Source organism: Thalassophryne amazonica, chromosome 17 (assembly GCF_902500255.1).
Source record: "Thalassophryne amazonica chromosome 17, fThaAma1.1, whole genome shotgun sequence".
Lineage (NCBI taxonomy): Eukaryota > Metazoa > Chordata > Actinopteri > Batrachoidiformes > Batrachoididae > Thalassophryne > Thalassophryne amazonica.
The window spans coordinates 20,069,605-20,092,306 of record NC_047119.1 but is presented as its reverse complement, the minus strand read 5'-3'; the positions used below and the strand labels follow the sequence as shown (position 1 = coordinate 20,092,306).

The 22,702-nt window shown below is 39.2% G+C and overlaps 1 protein-coding gene across 1 annotated transcript; it reads left to right on the top strand.

Annotated features, from left to right (window-relative positions):
- Positions 1 to 212: 212 nt before the first annotated feature.
- Positions 213 to 16,420, top strand: cplx4a (complexin 4a). Its single transcript, XM_034192250.1, has 3 exons — positions 213 to 671; positions 10,503 to 10,590; positions 15,954 to 16,420. Exons 1-3 carry the CDS (start codon positions 508 to 510, stop codon positions 16,179 to 16,181), a joined length of 480 nt encoding a protein of 159 aa, XP_034048141.1. The 5' UTR covers positions 213 to 507; the 3' UTR covers positions 16,182 to 16,420.
- The last annotated feature ends 6,282 nt before the right edge of the window (positions 16,421 to 22,702 follow it).

Sequence of the window (22,702 nt, the reverse complement as noted above, 5' to 3'; positions counted from 1 at the left end):
CAATAGCAGGACATCAAAGATGGCTGCTGTGGGGATAAATGCAAACATAATCCCGCTCGCAAGCTGCACATGCTGGCCAGCACTTTAATATGATTAAGTGCTAGTAGCGGAATGGGGTTGGTTAGCAAAATCAGTGTCATCACAGTGTGAGGAAACTCATCTCCAAAAAACTTATGGTTGCTGCACCTTCAACACATGGTGTCAAAATGAATAAAGTAAACAGAATCCACAAAAGTTGCAGTGATTTTAAAAATAGATAGAAAACAGGCCATCTGCCTCTTAACGTAGCGTAGCAGGAAGGATTAAATCCAGATTATGGTGGAGTCAAAGTGTGTGTGTGTGTGTGTGTGTGGTCATCAGTGTGTCCTTGACTACACAGACAAGCAGCAGGTTAGCTAAGAACTACAGTCGGATTTCACAGCTAAAGAAGCCAAAACTGAAGGACAGCACTTTTTCATCAACAAAGTCATTTTCATCTTAGCAGGCCAGGAAGTTTCAGAACTCACGATGGCCTTTTTGCTCAAGAGTATGATTGGGAACCCGTTGTCGGGAATGGGCCTCGGTGGCGGAGGTGACAAAGAAGAAGAGGCCACCCCCTCGGATCCAGCTAAAGCAGCGGGAATGACCCGTGAGGAGTATGAAGAGTACCAAAAACAGCTGGTGGAGGAGAAGTAAGTGGTTTATCCTGATGGTGACGTCAGCCTGCAGATGAATTATTACACATTTCATCATCACAACCTTCAGTGTTTAACGTTTTCTCCAGTTTGCAGTTATGAATGTTTTGCAGTTTAGAACCAGACGACATATCAATGCATAAACTATACTGTGTATGGAGCTGAAGGTCACACAGAAGACAACCATAATTTTTTTTTTCTTATTGTAGATTTTTTGCTATTATTTTTAAAAGGACATTGAATTTTCAAACTACTTTATTATGCTCTGCAGGTACTTGTGACTAAATGCATTTAAACTGTTGAATTCCCATTCATAAAGTATGCTTAAATTAAAAAAAAAATCATTTGCATTAAAAAAATATTAATTCCACTGTAAACTGTAGTTTGAAGACATGTAGGTATGGTAATAACATTTGTTAAAGTCTTACAGAAGATGCCATTTGGACTCCAGTAAAGATTTGCCCACATGCAGAGGTCATACCATTACATAAGCAGATTTATCAGCCTGCATGCTGCTGCATGCATTTAGATCTGTTAGAGGTCTTGCTTGATAAATATAGTTGTAGTCAAAAGACATGAATTTATATGTGTACTCTTAGAAAGGGTCCCATGTTGTGATGTTATTTTTAACTGCATTGTTATTTCTGTACAAATGTTGGCATCTAATTCAGTCTGGCCATTAATCCTGGTACTTTAATTGGCTAAGAGGATTTACATGAGTTTATCTTTGAGAACACTGAAGCTCAAAAAGTCACATACAAAGTACTTCTTAAGGCGACATCCCATTGCCGATTTTTGCTCCCTAAATGTGTACATTTTTGCTACAAAAAGATAAACAGCATATAACCAATCAGCTGAGAGGTTGCCATCCAAGAAAGAGGTCTCTGCCCTAAAACCAACACCTTGAAGACAGACTAAAGATTACATCGGATTACCACATGAACAAAGAAAACAACTGTTTGGCCACAATGACCAGTAGCATGTTTAGAAGAGTAAGAGTGAGGCATTCAACCCAAGAACACTACCAACTGTTAAACCTGCTGGTTGTAATATTGTGCTCCAGGACTGTTTTACTGCCAGTGGAACTGGTGCATTAAGACCCGGTCACACGGCACTGGGACAATGAAGCCCAAACGAAACAAGAATCTGGACTTGTGTTGACTTTTGGAGGTATCGTTTTAACCTTTGCTCAGCTTCGTTCCTGCATCTGTTGCTTCGTCAGAATATTTAAACTGTTGACGAATACTGCAGACAACCTCAATTCGTCCATATTTCGTTATACTTTCATTCTTCATGGTTTCTCATCATTTGCTTAGTTTTCGTAATGTTAGCGTTTCATTTGACCTTGTTCAACCTCTCACCTCCTGCGTATTGAATGAAGGCTGACGAATGCCACGATATCTGAACGAATCAATAACTAAAGCTTCGACGAGCTGAACAAAACATTCTTGTATTGCTAATGAATTGTTCATTTTTGGGACGAAAAAAGCAACATTTTTATACAGAATCAATAGCGTTAAGAACGTTTTATCAACTAACTATTTATGCACAATTCAGCCCTTTATGTGTGGCCTGTATGTGCCTGCACTGGCATGTCTTCACCTTCATCTGATGCAGACAGTTCCTCATGGCAGATGCCATGGACTCCTCAAAGGTATTCGTCAGGACAAGTACTATCACAGGTAAAATGTACAACAAGGTACAGACATGCTGCGAGAACTCAGAATGTTGTTGGCAGTTTCCTCGCTTGCGAGGTTAGTGGGAAGGCCTTTTTTTTGTTGTTTATTTTCTACAAGCCCTCTGGTGACTGAAAAGTCCGATGCGGGATGCACAAGACCTGTTACACTTGGGGCAAATGAACACTTGAGTATGCTGAGCTTGTGCTGCTGCCCGCTCTTTCTGTCTTTGACGCTTCAAAATAACACTATCTGAATCTAAAAATGTATTTATTACTATGAAAACAGTTAAGTGTATATAAAGCTAACTGAAAAACAGCTAACTGAAAAACAGCTAACTGAACATAAATTCATGCAAAGCTATGTGACTAGCTAAATGAATATAAAGCTAGCAATCTAACATTTACTTAAAATAACACTATATGAATCTAAAAATGTATTTATCACTATGAAAACAGTTAAATGTATATAAAGCTAACTGAAAAACAGCTAACAACATATAAATTCAATCTAAAAATGCATTTATCACTATGAAAACAGTTAAATGTATATAAAGCTAACTGAAAAACAGCTAACTGAACATATAAATTCAATCTAAAAATGTATTACTATGAAAACAGTTAAGTGTATATAAAGCTAACTGAAAAACAGCTAACTGAACATAAATTCATGCAAAGCTATGTGACTAGCTAAATGAATATAAAGCTAGCAATCTACAAATTTACTTAAAATAACACTATATGAATCTAAAAATGTATTTATCACTATGAAAACAGTTAAATGTATAGAGCTAACTGAAAAACAGCTAACTGAACATATAAATTCATGCAAAGCTATGCAAATAGCTAAATGAATATAAAGATATCAATCTAAAATTTACTTAAAATAACACTATCTGAATCTAAAAATGTATTTATCACTATGAAAACAGTTAAATGTATATAAAGCTAACTGAAAAACAGCTAAGAGCTAACTGAACATATAAATTCGTGCAAAGCTATGCAAAGAGAGAGTTAGAGAAGTAGAAAAAAAAATCATACTTACTCCACACCATGATACAATAACTTATTACAGTTACTATTAATACAGTTACTATTATACAGTTAACATAATACAGCTAACAATAATTCAGCTACTATGATACAGCTAATAATTTATAATTATTCTAAATATAAAGGATTAAATCATCATTTTTATTGCCAGTTTTCTTGAGACAAGAAAGACTCAGAATGTGAAGACAAATGAAATCTCGCACCTGCAAGTACTGCGGTAAAGAGGACAAGGCTGGCTGCGCTTTTGGTCAAGTGATTGTGAATGGTTCGTATTGATTTCGTTTAAAGTGTTGTCGACGTTCGCTTCGTTTTTTTTCGTTAGTTTCAGTTTTGTTTTGTTCCTTTCCTTCAATCTGTTGAAATCTTAGCAGACGTCAACAAATTTCTTTGGAAGTTTTGTTTGAATTCACGTGATTCGCAGGCTTTTCGGTGATGGAAGAAGTGCAGGATCTTTTGCCCACCTTTTCTTGACAATTTTTGACTGTTTTACTTTTTATCCTTCATACAGCTATCTCCATTGCCGTATGCCAGGGCATTACACAAAGTAGATGGAACACTGTGTCAGAGGACTATGTATGTATTCTTCAGCAAAACATCAGTTAGACAGTTGAATCTTGGACAAAACTGGTTCTTTCAACATGACTATGACCTCAAACACATATCAAATCTAATTACAGGGCAACATTAAACCTTGGGAATGGCCATCACAAAGTCCTGACCTCAAGCCTGTTGAAAATATCTGGACTGTGGTGAAAAGTCAGGTTAGAGCCAGGGAATCAACCAATTTATTTGATTACTACAATTCCAAAAAGAAGATTAATAAATATGCCAGAAGCCTTTTGACTGTAACGATAAAACATCTGTCCAAAGTGAAACTTGCTAAAGGACATTCAACCTGGCTGTATGTAAGTATACTGTACTATACTGTAAACTGTTGCACAATGTTCAGTCGCAAAAATAAAGTCTCTGAAAAACATATACATGTATGAACAAAACCCTGAGCCTGAACTAAGCCCTTTGGTATAAGAGTGACAAGTTGTCCCACGTTGTTCATGCAAGAGAAACTCAACTAAATTACATACTACAACCCCAATTCCAATGAATTTGGGACATTGTGTAAAATGTAAATAAAAACAATACAATGATTTGCAAATCCTCTTCAACCTATATTCAATTGAATACACCACAAACACAAGATATTTAATGTTCAAAATGATAAACTTTATACTTTTGTGCAAATATTTGCTCATTTTGAAATGGATGCCTGCAACACGTTTCAAAAAAGCTGGGACAGTGGTATGTTTACCACTGTGTTACATCACCTTTCCTTCTAACAACACTCAATAAGCATTTGGGAACTGAGGACACTCATGATTGGGTATAAAAGGAGCATCCCCAAAAGGCTCAGCCATTCACAAGCAAAGATGGGGCGAGGATCACATCTGCATGAAAAAATAGTCCAACAGTTTAAGAGCAATGTTTCTCAATGGTCAATTGCAAGGAATTTAAGGAGTCCATCGTCTACAGTCAATAATATAATCAGAAGATTCAGAGAATTTGGAGAACTTTCTACACGTAAGCGGCAAGGCCGAAAAGCAACATTGAATGCCCGTGACCTTCAATCCCTCAGGTTGCACTGCATTAAAAACCAACATCATTGTGTAAAGGATCTTACCGCGTGGGCTCAGGAACACTTCAGAAAACCATTGTCAGTTAACACAGTTCGTCGCAACATCTACAAGTGCAAGTTAAAACTCTACCATGCAAAGTGAAAGCCATACATCAACAACATCCAGAAACGCCGCCGCCTTCTCTAGGCCCGAGCTCATTTGAAATGGACAGACGCAAGTGGAAAAGTGTGCTGTAGTCTGATAAGTCCACATTTCAAATTGTTTTTGGAAATCATTGATGTCATGTCCTCTGCACTAAAGAGGAAAAAGACCATCCAGATTGTTACCAGCACTAAGTTCAGCATCTGTGATGGTATGGGGGTGTGTTAGTGCCCATGACATGCCAACTTACACATACCACTGTCCCAGCTTTTTTGAAATGAGTTGCAGGCATCCATTTCAAAATGAGCAAATAGTTGCAAAAAAACAATAAAGTTTATCAGTTTGAACATTAAATATCTTGTCTTTGTGGTGTATTCAATTGACTATAGTTTGAAGAGGATTTGCAAATCATTGTGTTGTGTTTTTATTTACATTTTACACAACATCCCAACTTCACTGGAATTGGGATTGTACATTTTTCTAGTTATGAACACAAAAAGCAATGACTCCTGGGATAAACAATATTACTGAAAATGTGGGCACATATGTGAAAATCAGCCTTTCAGTAGCCCTAGTTGGTCCACATTTGCCATCAATTAATAACACCATGGCACAAACCCACCTTCAATATCTTCCCTTTCCACATGAACACCACAAGGGCACCCCACATGTACAGAAAGTGAAACTGGAACTGTATTTAGGATTTCAAGCAGTGCAAAAGAGTTAGGGCACCCCAGTAAAAAGTATGGAATCCCCAAACGACACCTTTTCTGACTACTGGGTCTTCTGAAAACTGGGCAGACCCCAGGCCGGTGCACTCTGAGTGCTGTTCCCAAGCAGATAAATGAAGGTTGCATTATGAAGGGACTCAAGCATTCATTTTGGCAAATCAAACATACAGATCACAAATTAAATGTCCATATTAGATCACTTGAGGTCCCAGTTAACCATGATCGCCACCAGTATTGCTGTCCATCAGGGTGCCAGTGAAATCTGTGCTACTGTTGGGTAAATAGAGGGGGAGAGTGTGTCTGCAGGCAGCAGGGAAGGAGGAAGGTTGCGGGGAGGAGTGAGAAGAACTTTGAATACTGGATGGTAAAGTAAGAGCGCTACCTGATATGATGAAGAGAGGAAAGGTAGATATACTGTGTGTACAAGGCACTTAATGAAGGGAAGTAATGTCAGAAGCATTATGGGTGGGTTTATCATAGTTTGGGTGTAAGTTGAGGACACTGTAGCAGTTTTGAAACAGGTAGTAGTAGGAATAACAGATGCATTCTAGGTAGAGTTGGAATTCAATCAAATACTATTTGCAGTAGTGATGGACACGTTGATGAGATCAGATGTGAATCATGGACTATGATGTTTGCACATGACACGGTGATCCACAGTGAGAGTAGGGAGCAGGCTGAGACGAGCCTAGAGAGATGGTGTGCTCTGGAGAGCAGGGGAATGAAAGTTTGCCAAGGTGGAGAAGAGAGTTCAGACAGCGTGAAGTGAGCGGAGAAAAGTGGCAGGAGTGATTTGTGACAGAAGGCTATCCACTGAGTGAAAGGGAACGTTTGCAGTGACTTTTTTTGTACCGTTATGTAAGTTGCTTCGCAATATAACATACTGTAGTGTTCAGAATAATAGTAGTGCTATGTGACTAAAAAGATTAATCCAGGTTTTGAGTATATTTCTTATTGTTACATGGGAAACAAGGTACCAGTAGATTCAGTAGATTCTCACAAATCCAACAAGACCAAGCATTCATGATATGCACACTCTTAAGGCTATGAAATTGGGCTATTAGTAAAAAAAAAAAAAGTAGAAAAGGGGGTGTTCACAATAATAGTAGCATCTGCTGTGTTTCTGTGTAGGCTGTCAGTTGTCCAGATGGTTTCCATAGTAGAGAAGCTTGAATCTTCGACTGGACTAGGTTGCTTGACGTGAGGACGTTTCACTTGGCTCCTCTAGTGGGTAACTCAGACCACCATGTGGAGAACACACAACATTTTGTGAACAAGATCAAGGACCTGCAGCTGGAGGCAAATGAAACTATGGTGTCATTTGATGTGACTTCGTTGTTCACCTGCATCCCCACCGCTGAGGCCATCTCAGCTGTGAGGCAGAGACTGTTGGAGGATGTGTCTCTACCTGAAAGGACCAAACTCACACCAGACCACATCTGCCAAGTCTTGGAGATCTATCTTAACACCACGTATTTCCTGTTTAGGGGGAATTACTACAGACAGATCCATGGTTGTGTAATGGGGTCTCCGGTATCCCCCATTGTGGCCAATCTGTACATGGAGCGAGTGGAGAAGACAGCCTTGACGTCGTTCAGGGGCATCTCTCCCAGTCACTGGTTCAGATATGTCGATGACACATGGGTTAAAATCAAGCAACAGGAGGTCGAGGACTTTACAGAACACATCAATTCGGTGGATTCCAATATCAAGTTCACACGTGAGGATGCCAGAAATAACCATTTAGCCTTCTTGGACTGTGATGTTACGATTGGAGAGAACAGGCAGCTCCAGACAGAGGTTTACAGAAAACCCACTCACACTGACCAATATCTGCTCTTTGGCTCAAACCACCCCCTTGAACACAAGCTCGGGGTGATCAGGACTCTTCAACACAGAGCCCTACAGGTGCCCACAACTGCAGAGGGAAGGGCTAAAGAACAACAACTTGTACGGAAAGCCCTCACAGTATGTGGGTACCCACGATGGTCCCTGGACAAAGTGCAGAAGTCCCAGAAAACAAAGAGACCAGATAGACAGGAGATGGAGACAAGAAGAGGGGAAAAACTACAGAGGATCTTCAGACAGCACAAAATCCCAGTTTACTTTAAACCGGTTAACACCTTGAGACAGAAATTAGTTCACCCTAAGGACAGGATCCCTAGTTACAAACAGAGCAATGTAGTGTATTATATCAGATGTCAGGAAAACTGTAATGAACACTACATAGGTGAGACTAAGCAACCTTTAAACAAGAGGCTATACCAGCACCGCAGAGAGGTCGCCAGTGGACCTCAGTCTGCAGTTCATCTCCACCTGAAAGACACTAACCACACGTTGGAGGACAAGGAAGTTAAAATCTTAGCCAGAGAGAAGAAATGGTTTGAGAGAGGTGTCAAGGAAGCATTCTTTGTAAAACAGTTGAAACCCAGCCTTAACCGGGGGGCGGGTCTCAGACACGCTTTGTCCCCTGTTTACAATGGGGTACTCAGGTCAAAGCAGTTTCAGTCTTTTGTTCATGGTAATGAGTCATTCACGTCATCAGGAGAGTCGTCAAGGGAGCCATCAGGGGAGGCTTCCATCCCATCATTAGGAGAGTGCTAACTAGAGTACAATAGGTGCTAATTAGAGCTATTGTTTAGTCACTAGCCTATAGCAGTCGGCCTCTCATTAGGAGGGGTCTGGTTAGGTTAAAAACTCCAGCTTTTGTTGGCTTCTGGTTTATTCTTCTCTACAAGAGTCAAAACAGAGGTCAGACTACCAGAGCAAGAATTTTAGCTGAGGAAGCTTCTGTGATTTGAAGCGAAACGTCCTCACGTCAAGCAGCCTAGTCCAATCGAAGATTCAAGGTTCTCTACAGTAGCATCTGCTGTTGACGCTACAAACTCAAAACTATTATGTTCAAACTGCTTTTTTAGCAATCCTGTGAATCACTAAACTAGTATTTAGTTGTATAACCACAGTTTTTCATGATTTCATGGGGGTCGTCTCACAAACTGTCTGCGGCCCTTGGACCCCAAAAAACAGTTTTACTCTCATCAGTCTACAAAATATTCCTCCATTTCTCTTTAGGCCAGTTGATGTGTTCTTTGGCAAATTGTAACCTTTTCTGCACATCTTTTATTTAACAGAGGGACTTTGCGGGGGATTCTTGCAAATAAATTAGCTTCACACAGGCGTCTTCTAACTGTCACAGCACTTACAGGTAACTCCAGACTTTCTTTGATCATCCCGGAGCTGATCAGTGGGTGAGCCTTTGCCATTCTGGTTATTCTTCTATCCATTTTGATGGTTGTTTTTCATTTTCTTCCATGTGTCTGGTTTTTTTTTGTTTTTTTTTTCCATTTTAAAGCATTGGAGATCATTGTAGATGAACAGCCTATAATTTTTTGCACCTGCGTATAAGTTTTCCCCTCTCCAATCAACTTTTTAATCAAACTACGCTGTTCTTCTGAACAATGTCTTGAACGTCCCATTTTCCTCAGGCTTTCAAAGAGAAAAGCATGTTCAACAGGTGCTGGCTTCATCCTTAAATAGGGGACACCTGATTCACACCTGTTTGTTCCACAAAATTGACAAACTCACTGACTGAATGCCACACTACTGTTATTGTGAACACCCCCTTTTCTACTTTTTTCTTTACTAATAGCCCAATTTCATAGCCTTAAGAGTGTGCATATCATGAATGCTTGGTCTTGTTGGATTTGTGAAAATCTACTGAATCTACTGGTACCTTGTTTCCCATGTAACAATAAGAAATATACTCAAAACCTGGATTAATATTTTTAGTCACATAGCACTACTATTATTCTGAACACTACTGTATAATATATAGATATATAAGATATATAATATTAGATCAATTTTATTTATCCCAAAGGAAATTATTTTGCCAGAGTACCGATGTACAATAAACAGTGAACAGTGTTCATATATATATATATATACGATAAGTACAACAAATTTATATGAAATGATGGGAAGACATTTATACAAGATGGTCTCAGTCTGTGGCTGAAGGTGCTCTGACAGGATGTCAGTGATGCATACAGGGGGTTGGAGGTGTTGTCCTGGATACTGAGTTTCCTCAGCATCCTCCTCTCTGACACCTCCACCACAGACTCCAGCTCAACCCCCAGGACAGAGCCAGCTCTCCTGATGAGCTTTGTTGTGTCTGTTTGTGTCAGCTGCCTTCAGCCTGCTAATGAATAATTCGTAGAACCTCCCAAAGTAGTAAAAAATAAATAAATAAAAAACATGACTTTAAAAACAGACTCGCGTCCTGTCCAGGGTGTACCCTGCCTAACGCCCTATGACTACTAGGATAGGCTCCTGCCCCCATGACCCTTAATTGGAATGAACGGTTGACGATGAGTGAGTGAGTGAGTGAGTGAGTGAGTGAGTGAGTGAGTGAGTGAGTGAGTGAGTGAGTGAGTGAGTGAGTGAGTGAGTGAGTGAGTGAAGTGAATGTTGCTAGTAATAAGGAAGTAGTAAGTCCCTTCGACCGCTCCCTTGTTTGCACTTGAGGTTGCCACAGCAAATCCAAGGTGGATTTTTTTTTTTTTTTTTTTTTTACTATTTCTTTTGTCTTTTTCAGGATGGAGAGAGATGCTGATTTCTTACACAAGAAGGCAGAAAGAGCGACGCTCAGAGTTTGCCTCAGAGACAAGTACCGACTGCCAAAGGTGAACAGTTATGGAGTTATTCAGTTTTAACTTTCCCCAGCAGGGGTCAGAAACTGAATATGTTCTGTGTTAGAGTTGTTAGTGGTGCAGTGGTTAGCACTGCCATGTCATCTATACGCTAAAAGATTTTCATCTGAACAAATGGATTGTCTGGGCTCCAGTCTCCCATGTGCCCTCTGACAACTGTAGCTGGAATTTAATGTCTTCTGTTTAAGAAAATCCTTCTCTATTCCACTCCAACATGAAGATGCATATTATAACTAGTTACACAACAGAAAAAGGCCTGTAACTCCTGCAGAGTTTTCAGGGAGTCTTGATGGCTTCCCTCACCTCTCTCATTCTTCCTTCATTTTTGAGAACTGCCTGCTGTTTGGAAGTAAGTACCTTTGACTGCTCCCTTGTTTTCGCTCAGACTCCAATATTGATTTGCGGCAAGTTTTACACCGGATGCCCCTCCTGACACAATTCCACATTTCATGGAGAATGTGGCAGGGGTGGGGTTTGAACTGGGAACCTTCAACACTCAAACCAAGTGTACAAACTATTTGGCCACTACTCCTGCCGTAATTCATGTAAATAAAGTCCCAGACATATCCATTGACTTCAAAATGTTCACGTATCCATTATCTGACTTGTACCTGTACCCACTGATTCCAGTTAAGGACCACGGGGGGAGCTGTAGCCTATCCCAGCAGTTATTGGTTGATAGGTGGGGTGCAACCTGGACAGGACACATCTGTTGCGGGGCCATCCTCTGACATTGTCTAAAGAAATCCTGTTGTAAATCCAGTTGTATTTGTGTTGGCAACCCTCCTGTCCTGTGCACCAACAGCATTTCTTGTATATTCATCCGTGAATTGTTCTGTAATTTATGTTTGTAGCATGGCCCAAGCAGAGGGTCACCCCTTTGAGTCTGGTTTGCTTGAGGTTTCTTCCTCAGAGGGAGTTTTTCCTTACCACTGTTGCTCTGGGGGTTGGTAAGGTTAGACCTTACCTGTGTGAAGCGCCTTGAAGCAACTCTGTTGTGATTTGGCGCTGTATAAATGAAAATAAATTGAAATTGAAATTGTAAAAACAATGATTTATATTTCAAGTAATCCTTATGTTTTCTTTGTCCAATTACTTCTACATTCTGAAAATGTAGAGTCTGTTTACACAAATGGCTGTAATTCCTAATTGGTTAATGCAATATTTCTGGAAAACTCCTTGAATTTTTAACCTCTTTTATAGCACAGGGAGCTCATTGGATAAGGAGTTGGCCCACCGATATGTAGACCTTGGTTCGAATCCCGTTCACGCTACCATCTGTGTCCTTGGACAAGACATTTGATATGCATTACAAAACCAGGTCACTGTCCAAATACTTATGGGCCTGACTCAAAGTAGCTTTAGCGGCGACACCTTGTTTGTAATGAAAGGGTTCTTTCTTTTTTCCCTATGGTGAAAAATTAAACTATGGATTGTTGGCATCCTAGTACAAAGGTTTTAATTAATTTCAATGAGGTGACAACCTTGGCTGCTGCTGGTTCTTCTCATATTGTCACACAAAAAGCTCTTGTGAAATAACGGCTGCAATTCTCTCACTGTTTGACCTTTGAATTGAATATAACACAAGGAGAATAGCAGGAGACTATAGTTCTAACTTCATTTATTTTTGTTAATGATGTTTACATTCCATACAAGTGTGGGAAAACTGAGTATGACAAAAGACAATGATGTCAACCACAATGTCTGCTTCTGTGTACATCTGCACCTTCCTCTTCTGTCCATTTGATTCTGTCGTTGGAAGAGGACATGGTGAATTAGAGAGAGACAGAGAGAGAAAGAGGGGAAAAAAAGAATTTGAGTAAATAAAAGTCAAGATACTCTTAATCTAATGGGATTCAGGTCCCATGCAGTGCTGCAGAAGATAATTTTAGATGATCTTCAGGGCTCAGAGAGCAGAGGTTAAATCCGGGCTCAGATAATCTTGCAGACTGAAGTCAAAAGCTGTCACAGCACAAAGTGGAATACTGTACGACTATATTTCATTAACACTGATGTTAAATATTTACATTATGTGAAACATGAAAAGCTTTAAACTTTCTCTAAAGCAACTCCACACTAACTCAGAATAATAAAAACAAAGTTAGAACAATAAAGAATAAAATTTTATAATAAAATGTACCCATACTTTTTCATACCATTATTTTGGCTTTTATATTTTTATTTAATTTATCTCATGTTGCAGAGATTGTTTTCAGTCAACTTTAAAGGCATAATTTATTGCTATAATTATAATAACAACAACAATAATAATAAATAATATGGAGAAGCCATATTCCTCTTGTTTTTAATTGGATACCATAAAAAAATTGAATGTGTAAAGTGTAAACTTTTTCGGGCTTCAGCGTTTAGGACAACATGGATTGGAAAAGATAATTTCCCTTTGCTGCAATAGATACGGGGCTAAATACAGGAGGTGGGGATGGACTGGTTATATTTGTGAATGGTTGGCATCCATGTCCCAGGGTGGGTTTTTTTTAATTCTTTATTGGGGGGGGGGGGGGGTTGCTCTAAGAAATAATTTGTTTCTGTGCATTCTGCTTTAAATGTAAAAGAGCTATTCTTCACATATCCTCACTCACTCACACACACAAGTTCAAATAATGACTTCTGTGACGTATGTTACAAAGAGTAACATGAGAAATGTCAGGTCTAAATTTTCCTTAAAGCAGAGAAGTGCACTTTTATATAACAGTGGAACTTTGAGGTTGTTTGAAATAAACCTCCAAGCTATATTTTAACAAACTGTTAAAAACTGCACAATGTAACCCCTTTCATTCTTATTGGACTAAATAGAAAAAATAAAAGAAGAAATTGGTGACTGATATAATGAACAAATATTCTAAATCTAACAAAGTAGAAGTATGTCCCTTCAGCGTCCCCCTTCTTTTTCCACTCGGAGTTGCCACAGCAGATCCGAGGGGGCTCTACATGTTGATATGGCACAGGTTTTACACCGGATGTCTTTCACATTGCATGGAGAATGGGCAGGGGTGGCTGTGAACCAGGAACCTTCTGTACTGAAAACAAGCACACTTCACCACCCCTACCTCTCTAAATCTAACTATGTGTGACACCCTAAAAATGGAATGCTATATTTGTACTTAATCTACTTATATCCACAAAATATGATTGTTTGAATGGGGAAAAAAAATATACAATAAATCAGAATAATTTGTTCCAATTTACTTTTCTAATGTAACCAACTAAATTTTATGGGCATGGTTAATATTACTTGATTAGGCGCATAAATACAGCATTTGTAGAATGTATAATTACTCAACAGACCCAGCTTAAAAAAAAAAAAACACACACACACACACACACAACAAAACTTTATGCACTGTTCAAAAATATTAAATATGACATTGTCTAATATTTATTATGTAAAAATCTCAAACTGTTTGACACTGTATTTGCAACGATTTTCAAAGGACCAAAGATATTTGGGGCACAGAAATAAAAGTAAACTGTTTTATGGGGGGTTTTGTTGTTGTTGTTGTTTTTTACAAATATTCAGTTGTGAGGCAATGTTTTGTGACTTTCAAAGGATAAGTTCACTATTTTGCAACATTCAACATACTAAAACATTGTTAGCAATCAAGTCTCTGAGTACTGATGTTTGACAACAGCGTAATATCGGAGAAATCTGTTTGTCCACAAATTGCTGAAAAGGACCAACCTTTTTTCAAACCTTAAATTGGAATGGTTTGGTGATTAATAAGATCTTGAATTTTGAATAATATATGTCTATAGTGGTGCCCGAACATCCAGACTACCCGTGGGTGGTTCGTTGCCACCATATTTTTGTTGATGCAAACTCAGATTGGACCATCCACCTTTGTTTACATATGCTATTGTTGATTTCCAAGCTGCACATTGATAATACGGACTGTTGATGATCTGTGTGATAAAAAAGACTTGTGTATTTAACTCTCTGGGGCCGGCGCCGTCGTATACGACAGCTGAGACCAAGCTTTACTAAATTATAAATATGTTTTTAATGATATGAGATAGAAACTTACTTGGGTTTTTTTTTTTGGCTGAAAAGTTAACTCCGCGGACTTTGGAGCCACTGTCCACCATCTTTGTACTCCTCATACAAGCTGTGTGATGAGGTGAGCAATGTGAGTGCCCAATCAGAATTGGTTCACCGTCACATGGTTTTCCAAAATCCAATCATAGGGCAGATCACCTCATGTGACATACCAAAGATTGTTTTTAGGAGTGATGTGTTATTAGTTGGCCCATTTGAATAGCCCCCTGGCTACTCCAATGCGCCCTACGCATTATGCATAGCGAAAGGGAAAGTGAGCAGACGGAGAGCCTCTCATACAATCTCACGTGCACAAACAGTGTGTGAGTATCAGGACTGCTTGACTAGTTTTCCTGTGAATGTTACTGGATAAGCCTGTGGCAAGTTCTGTTGCTCCGGCGTAAAGCACCATATTTTTGGGGAAAAAAGGGTTTGTGTTTGTTGTTAATGTGTTGCGGGTCTGTAGCTACTTTTAGTTTAACTGCAGCGAGGACACTCATAGAGACACTCAGAGCAGAGTTTGAAAGAAAAGAAGTTTAAAAATATGTTTGTAAAACTCTGCTCTGCTCACTGTGTCGTCACCGCGCTGTGACACAAACACACAGCAGGCTGAACCTTACCCCTCCTCCTCCATCCAGCAGAGAGCACAAAGGGCACAGAGGAACAGATGCAGGGACCTGCTTCAAGCAGACAAAAAAAAAAAAAAAAAAAACAGAGAAAAAAATAACTTTTTGAACATTTTGAATGCATCGTGCATGGATCCAGTAAATTTTATATTTTGCATCCAGCTTTAGTTTTCTGTCAGGACGGCGTCAGCGTGAACCCTGCCTTTTTGCAGCCCTATTGATGGAAATCCATTGTAGCGATGGAGAACTTCAATCTTTCCATGTTTTATGTTGTACTTGCGCTACTTATATGGCCTTATTTACCTTTAATTATGTTGTTTGTTACTGCGTGTTCAATATGTTATGAATAAAAAATTTTAAAAAGGACTTGTAACACAAGATCCATGTGTGGCATCAGCAAAAACAAATTGACCAGAGCTCATTTCTATAACTGTTGCAGGGTTGATATAAACTGCTATATGAGGAAAAATACATCTAAAACAGCATATTTCTTCAGATTATTGTTTTTTTGTTTTTTTTTTACAACTGATGTTTCAATTGCTGTTTTGTTTTATTTTAATCATTCTTGCTTTGTTTGCCCTGTTCACTGTCACTCATTGGCGGCGAAAGAACAGAACATGTCTCTAACCGCACTTTTCCTGTGGCATCTTACGCAGAGTGAGCAGGACGAGAACATGATCGAGATGGCCGGGGATGACGTGGACGTGCCAGAGGAGCTCCTCAAGATGGTGGATGAGGACGCCACAGAGGAAGAGGGCAAGGACTCCATCATGGGCCAGATACAGAATTTGCAGAACATGGACATGGACCAGCTCAAAGAGAAAGCCTCAGCGACCATGACTGAGTTGAAGAGTAAAGCGGAGGAGAAGTGCTCCATCATGTGAGCCCACTTCAATGGCGGCGAGGGAATTTCAAAAGGAAATTCAATCCAAACACCATCTGGGAATCAACAGTCCACAGTGTGTCAAAATTAAGAAGATTCTGTACCTAAATATGACATTTATTTACACATTATTACAGTTAGTGGTGTGAACACCAAATGAGGCTTCACGAAGCACTGGCTGTTTTTTCTGAGCCCACTAGATGGCGGCGTGACTTCATAAAAGCATTCAAATGAAAGTGCAGTGTGTGTAACGAGATCACCAACTAGTGCGTACAGGAAAAAAAAACAGCAAACGCTTCATAAAGTCTCATTTGAGTGAATGTGAGTGAGAAATAATTCCGTTTTAGCTTTATTTTATTAAAAGGATATTTATAACTAGGGTTGGGTGTCGAGAACCAGTTCTTTTTCGGTATCGTTAAGAAATGATTAGATCCACGACATCGATAGCCTTTTTGCTTAACAGTTCCCTTATTGGTCCTTCAGAACAGCCGTTGTTTTTGAGGGTGTTTGTCGGGAAAATGATCATTTCTGTACGTTGATTACAGACCCTGCAGTGGCTCTGTAATCAACATCTTCTTCAGTGCGACTCCACTTTGAAGCATGAACCAATGAAGCAGTGCTTTGATCTGCTATTTCATTGGTTCTTTGATTCGTTGCTCTTCAGAAGCGGAAGTCTGCTTCTTAACCCCTCTCAAAGCCATTAAAATATCACTTGTGCAGATTAAAGTCACTAACTGGGGACTCGTCTTGTTGCAGACAAGCAATTAGAATCGTCCTCCATTCCGTTGGCACAGCACCAAACGCTGCGCAGCTCTCTGCCGAGACAGAGGAATTGGAATTAACAGTTGGAATTAATAACTTCAAAGTGAGTTACCACTTAAATAAAATGACACCTCTTTCCAAATGTCGTAATATAGACAATAAACTATAATCAACTAAAATGTTTTTTTTCCTCCCAAAATGAGACGTCCTGCATTCTTTATGAATTACATCCTGAGGTGCAGCACAGCACAGCTGCAAGAGCTCAGCTCAAATGTATGGAAAGACATTCATGCCAATAATGTCTGAACGGGAATGCTTTTGACAAAAACTAGTTTTTTTTTATTTCTATTTATGTCCAGAGATCAAGGATCCCCCATGTGGAGTTTATTTATGTCCAGAGTTTAAGGATGCAGTGACCAATTTCATATTTATTTATTTTAAGACTCAATAAAATGTTGTTGACATAGAAACCTGTAAAGCCTACTTTTAGTACACAGAAAATTCATGAGGTATCGATAAAGGAATCGATAAGGAATCGGATCGATAAGCGGAATCGACAATGGTATCGATATCGATAAAATCTTATCAACACCCATCCCTATTCATAACCAGACTTTCCACTCAAATTCATTTGACTCAGTTCCATTAAGTCTAATTTTCTTTTAGTGAAATTGTGTTGTGAATCTGATCAAGTATTCTCATCATAATTTATCACAAACACAATAAACAGAGAGATCTAATAGATTTTTTTCTTTGCTTGTTGTAAAAATGAGATGATTTTCTCCGCACTGAATGCGTTTTTCAGTCATATAAAGAAAAATAATTAATTGTCTTTGACAAAATTTCAATCCCAAGCGGTCCCGTCACTTTCAGCTTCCCTTTGGCTGTGATCTAGACTTTTTCATGTACATGATTTTTAAATCAATGATGATGTTTAGGGCAGCACGGTGGCTTAGTGGTTAGCACTGTTGCCTCACAGCGAGAATGTCATGGGTTCAATTCCCGTGGCCTTTCTGTGTGGAGTTTGCATGTTCTCCCCGTGTTTGCGTGGGTTTCCTCCGGGTGCTCTGGTTTCCTCCCACATCCAAAGACATGCGGGTTAGGTGGATTGGAATCTTTAAAATTGTCCTTAGGTGTGCGTGTGGGTGTGTCTGTTTGTTTGTCTATTTGTGGCCCTGCGACAGACTGGCGTCCTGTCCTGGGTGTACCCCGCCTCACACCCTATGACTGCTGGGATAGGCTCCAGCCCCCCGTGACCCTTAATTGGACTAAGCGGTAGAAGATGGATGGATGGATGGATGGATGGATGGATGGATGGATGGATGGATGGATGATGATGTTTAGTCTTTTTCTGTTTATTTGTTTGTTTTTGTCAAGACACCAGTCTTCATGCATCTTTACATGCTGCCTTGAATTACTTTAAATATGTGTATTCTTTACAGATATCACCGTGTGCACATTTTTAATCAAAATAGTGAATTGACAAACTCTGACCCAACGCAAAGACATTTTCAGATTTGCACATCACAGTGTGGATTTGTTGAATGAGTGATTCCATTTAATTTTAATAACACTGTACATAGAAACATGACAAAATCGTATAAAGGCATTTCAAACTGGGAAAAAATGTCTTGTTCAAATATAGTGTATATTAATCACTACTAACCACATAAACCTGTTTCCATGGCTTGTGTGTAAATTGTGTGTAATATGAAGAATGTGTGTAAAAATGTGAGGCATCTTTGTAAAGCGCTTTGTGTATCAGCTCGATGGAAAAGCACAATAGAAATGGAATCCTTCTTAATATCTCACCATACTTCCTGATTGTGCAAATAAATGAAATGAAACAATGAACTTGTAAGTTCAGGTGCTCTGCTCAGGTGCACATTTTAATAGTGGTGTTAAAATCCTGCTGGAAAGACCCAAAACATACAGATTACAAATACTACAACTACAAATACACCAATGAATCCATGCTAATAAAGCCAACAAAGTCTTAATTTAATTTGGCAAGATCCAAGCACTTGGAGTGGGGGGGGGTCCTTGACATTTGCAGTGTTTTTTCATGAAACTGAGTCTAAATGGTTGTGGATTTGTAAAGTCTGGAGATAATTAACTAATAGGATCAAGTGAATCAATGTTCTTAACTCACTGAACACGCCCTGCCCCATGTCTCTATCTTGCTCTGTCTCTCTCCAAAATGTAAAATTTTTGCACTTTGCTTTGTGTACGCCAGTACATTTTGCGCAGATTTCTATCCACCACAGAGAAACACACACACACACCTTTAAATGTGGATGAGTTCAGCAAAGTTGTTATCACAATAACATTCAAACTACTGTATGTAGTAACTTCAATTTTTTTATGGCTTTGAATATGAATAGAAAGTTGAACTCTCTCCATTTTGGTGAATCTGGTCATTCTCAGTTCTGAGATATTTACAGAATATATGTACGAGGTCTGTGAGAAAAGTATCGTACCTTTTTATTTTTTTCAAAAACTATATGGATTTGAATCACGTGCGATTACATCAGCCAACCTTGAACCCTCGTGCGCATGCGTGAGTTTTTCACACCTGTCGGTTGCGTCATTTGCCTGTGGGCAGGCTTTGAGTGAGCACTGGTCCACCCCTCCCGTCGGAATTCCTTTGTCTGAGAACTTCCTGAGAGACTGGCGCTTTGCTTTATCAAAATTTTTTCAGAAACTGTGAGACACATCCAAGTGGACACCATTCGAGAAATTCATATGGTTTTCGGTGAAAATTTTAACAGCTGATGAGAGATTAAGGAGTGTTACTATCGCTTTAAGGACAGCCCACGGAGCGGGACGTCGCGCCGCACCCTGAGCCGCCGTCGTCAGCCTGTTTCAAGCTGAAAACTTCCAAATTTAAGCCTCTGTTGACCCAGGACGTTGTGAGAGAGCAGAGAAGTTTCAGAAGAGGTCGGGATCAGCAGTTTATCCGGACATTCCACTGTTAAAGGAGATTTTGTAATGAAAGACGTGCGGACGGATTCGCACGTCGGCACGCAGCCGCTCATCGCGCAGCGGCACATAGAAACACCTCCGTATTGGAAACCATTCGAAAGATTCAGGCGGCTTTCGATGGCTTTCAGTCGAGTGAGTATCCGAGAAATTGTTTAACAGCTGGGCATGTTCCAACTTGTCCTGTAAGGCTTCCAATGGAGGTGTTTTCCTGTGGCGCCGGACTGGTTCCCGCTATGTGTGACGGGGACTGTACTGCAGTATCCATCAAAATGATTTCCTCGTGTTATTGAATGTCTCACTTCATTGTCCTGCTCAGGATCAGGTGAGTTTTAGGTCTCCTGCTCAGATTCAGTTTGGAAAAGCTGGACAGGCTGAAGAACTTTTCAAACGATGTGCTGTTGCCAGCCTCCTTCCTTTGTGAAGGCTATACGAGCTGTGGAAGCTGCTTCCAGCTGCTTCAGACCTTTGAAGGCCAACACTGAGATCATCACAATGAAAATGAAAGCTCAGCTATTTCTTTATTCAATCAAAGCACAAGTGACATTTAAGAAAGAAAACAGATTCATCCCAGATACAAAAGGAGCTTTTTCACTATGGAACACTTCCTTCATAATTACTAAAGTTCAAACAGTACAGCTACAGTCTGTTGTGATTCGGTGTGCTGTGTATCATTCCAAAACAATATAAATCCTTAGGGGCTAAAAATGATTATTTGGGCACTGTTTAGCATTTGAATCATTTTCAGCTCTCACTGTCATAGTGTGGTTGCCATAGAAACCACTTCCATCTCTGTGTTTTCATCCGTCTGTCTGTGGTCTTCACCACTGGATTACTCAACTCCAAACTAAGCACCGCCAAGATGTTTTGGAGGTGAGTTCATCTCACAACCTTCTCAGTTCAGAATGTGCTGACCTTGACCCCCCCCTTTCTGGGTCAAATCAAGAAAAGACTTGAATGTTGTATCTCAGTATCCTGCTCTGTATTAAAATCACTCCAATAAAAACTTTAAATAAACAAAACGTAAACTATTGTTTTGCTGCACAAATCAAGTTCACATCGCATTTTAAAGTCACAATCTCAGTGTCTTTAGGCACCGCCTCCTTCTCTTTAAGCCAAAGAAAGGATAAAGTCAACTTCTGTAATTAGGAAAAGCTAAATAGTTTGAGGGGTTTTAAGTCTATTGAGTAAAATGATGTAATCCCCTTAAGGAGGATTACCACACTGCTGTCGATCTTTGTTTGCAGCTCAGTATTGTTATTGTTTGGGCTTTGTTCACCTCTTAGACATAGATAGTAAAAGAAACTGTCCTCATGTAGATTAAATCTTTGAGTGACAAAGATTGCCCAAAGTGACAAAGTTGCCCCAAAGTCGCCTTGGGGCAACTGTTTGTTGTGATTTGGCGCTATATAAAAAAAAAAGTTGATTGATTGATTGATTGATTGAGTGTCCTTTCCTTGTTCATATTATTTAAAAACAACTGATTTTTATTAAATTTGTTGGGAGGGGGAGCCATAGGCAAAGGAGCAAGCCGTTAAATTTTGCTTTTTTTTTCCACATCAGTGGCTGTTTTTTTTTTTTTGTTTTTTTTTTGTGAATTTCTTGTTCAGGAAATGTTCATGGATGTCAGTGGGCCTTAAGCAAGAACATTTTTGTAAATATTTCTTATTTATTTATTTATTTTTTTGAATGGTGGGCATGTATGAATGTGCCACTCATAAACCTATATCCAGGGGTGCACATAACTGGTACTCATCCTGCTCGTGTGTGCTAAAAATCGCTGATGCACAACACAGGGAAACACTTTTCCTACAATCTGTCATTGCTTTTCTCTTATGAAGCGCTTCCCTTGTGTTTTCTGCTGCACATCATTTATTTTTAGCACACACAAGCACCATGACTACCAGTTATGTGTGTGTCTGCCTGTATCCATCCATCTATTTTCTATACCAGCTTACTTTAATTAAGCATCCCAGGGAAGGTGGAGCCTATCATAAACATGTATAATTGTGCAAATTCAGCAAATTTTTCACACAGCAGTTTGTATCGTATGAACAGTTATAAACAAAATTTTGTACATTTTCCTATGAATATCCATGAACAAAAGACAGTTTATTATTATTATTATTAATAATAATAACAATAATAATAACAATACATTTTATTTATAGTGCCCTTTTCATCAGTGATCTCAAAGAGCTACAGGTTAAAAAAATAAAATAAAAGTAAAAAAAAAAAAAAGGAAACAATGGGAAAAAAATGGAATTTAAAATAAACATCTAAGAGGAGGGACAATAAGTTTTGTTAAAAAGAAATGTCTTTAGACTCCTTTTAAAACAGTGGATTGTGGTGCCCTCAGTTTGCAGTAAGTGTTCAGAACTTAGATTTAGGGTTATGGTTACAATATGTACATATAACAGTAAGAGTAAGAATAAGAGGAAGAGAATACATATATGCGGTGGGAGGTGGGGTCACAAGAGCTGCCATTTGGGGGCATGTGATCATAGTTTCTCTGCTGAAGATTATCTAGCATAATGCAAAAGAAAAAAAAATCTGTTAAGTAATTAAGTAAAAAAAAAATTAAAAAAATAATAAGTACAGTAAAAATAGATAAATCCTTACATCCATCCATTTTCTATACCCGCATACTCCAATTAAGGATCAGCCGTCATAGGGTGAGGTGAGGGGTATGATGCCAGTCTGTCACAGGGCCACATATAGACAAACACATTAATCCCTTTTCAGATGAACATATACATTTTATGGTGTAAAGTTGTT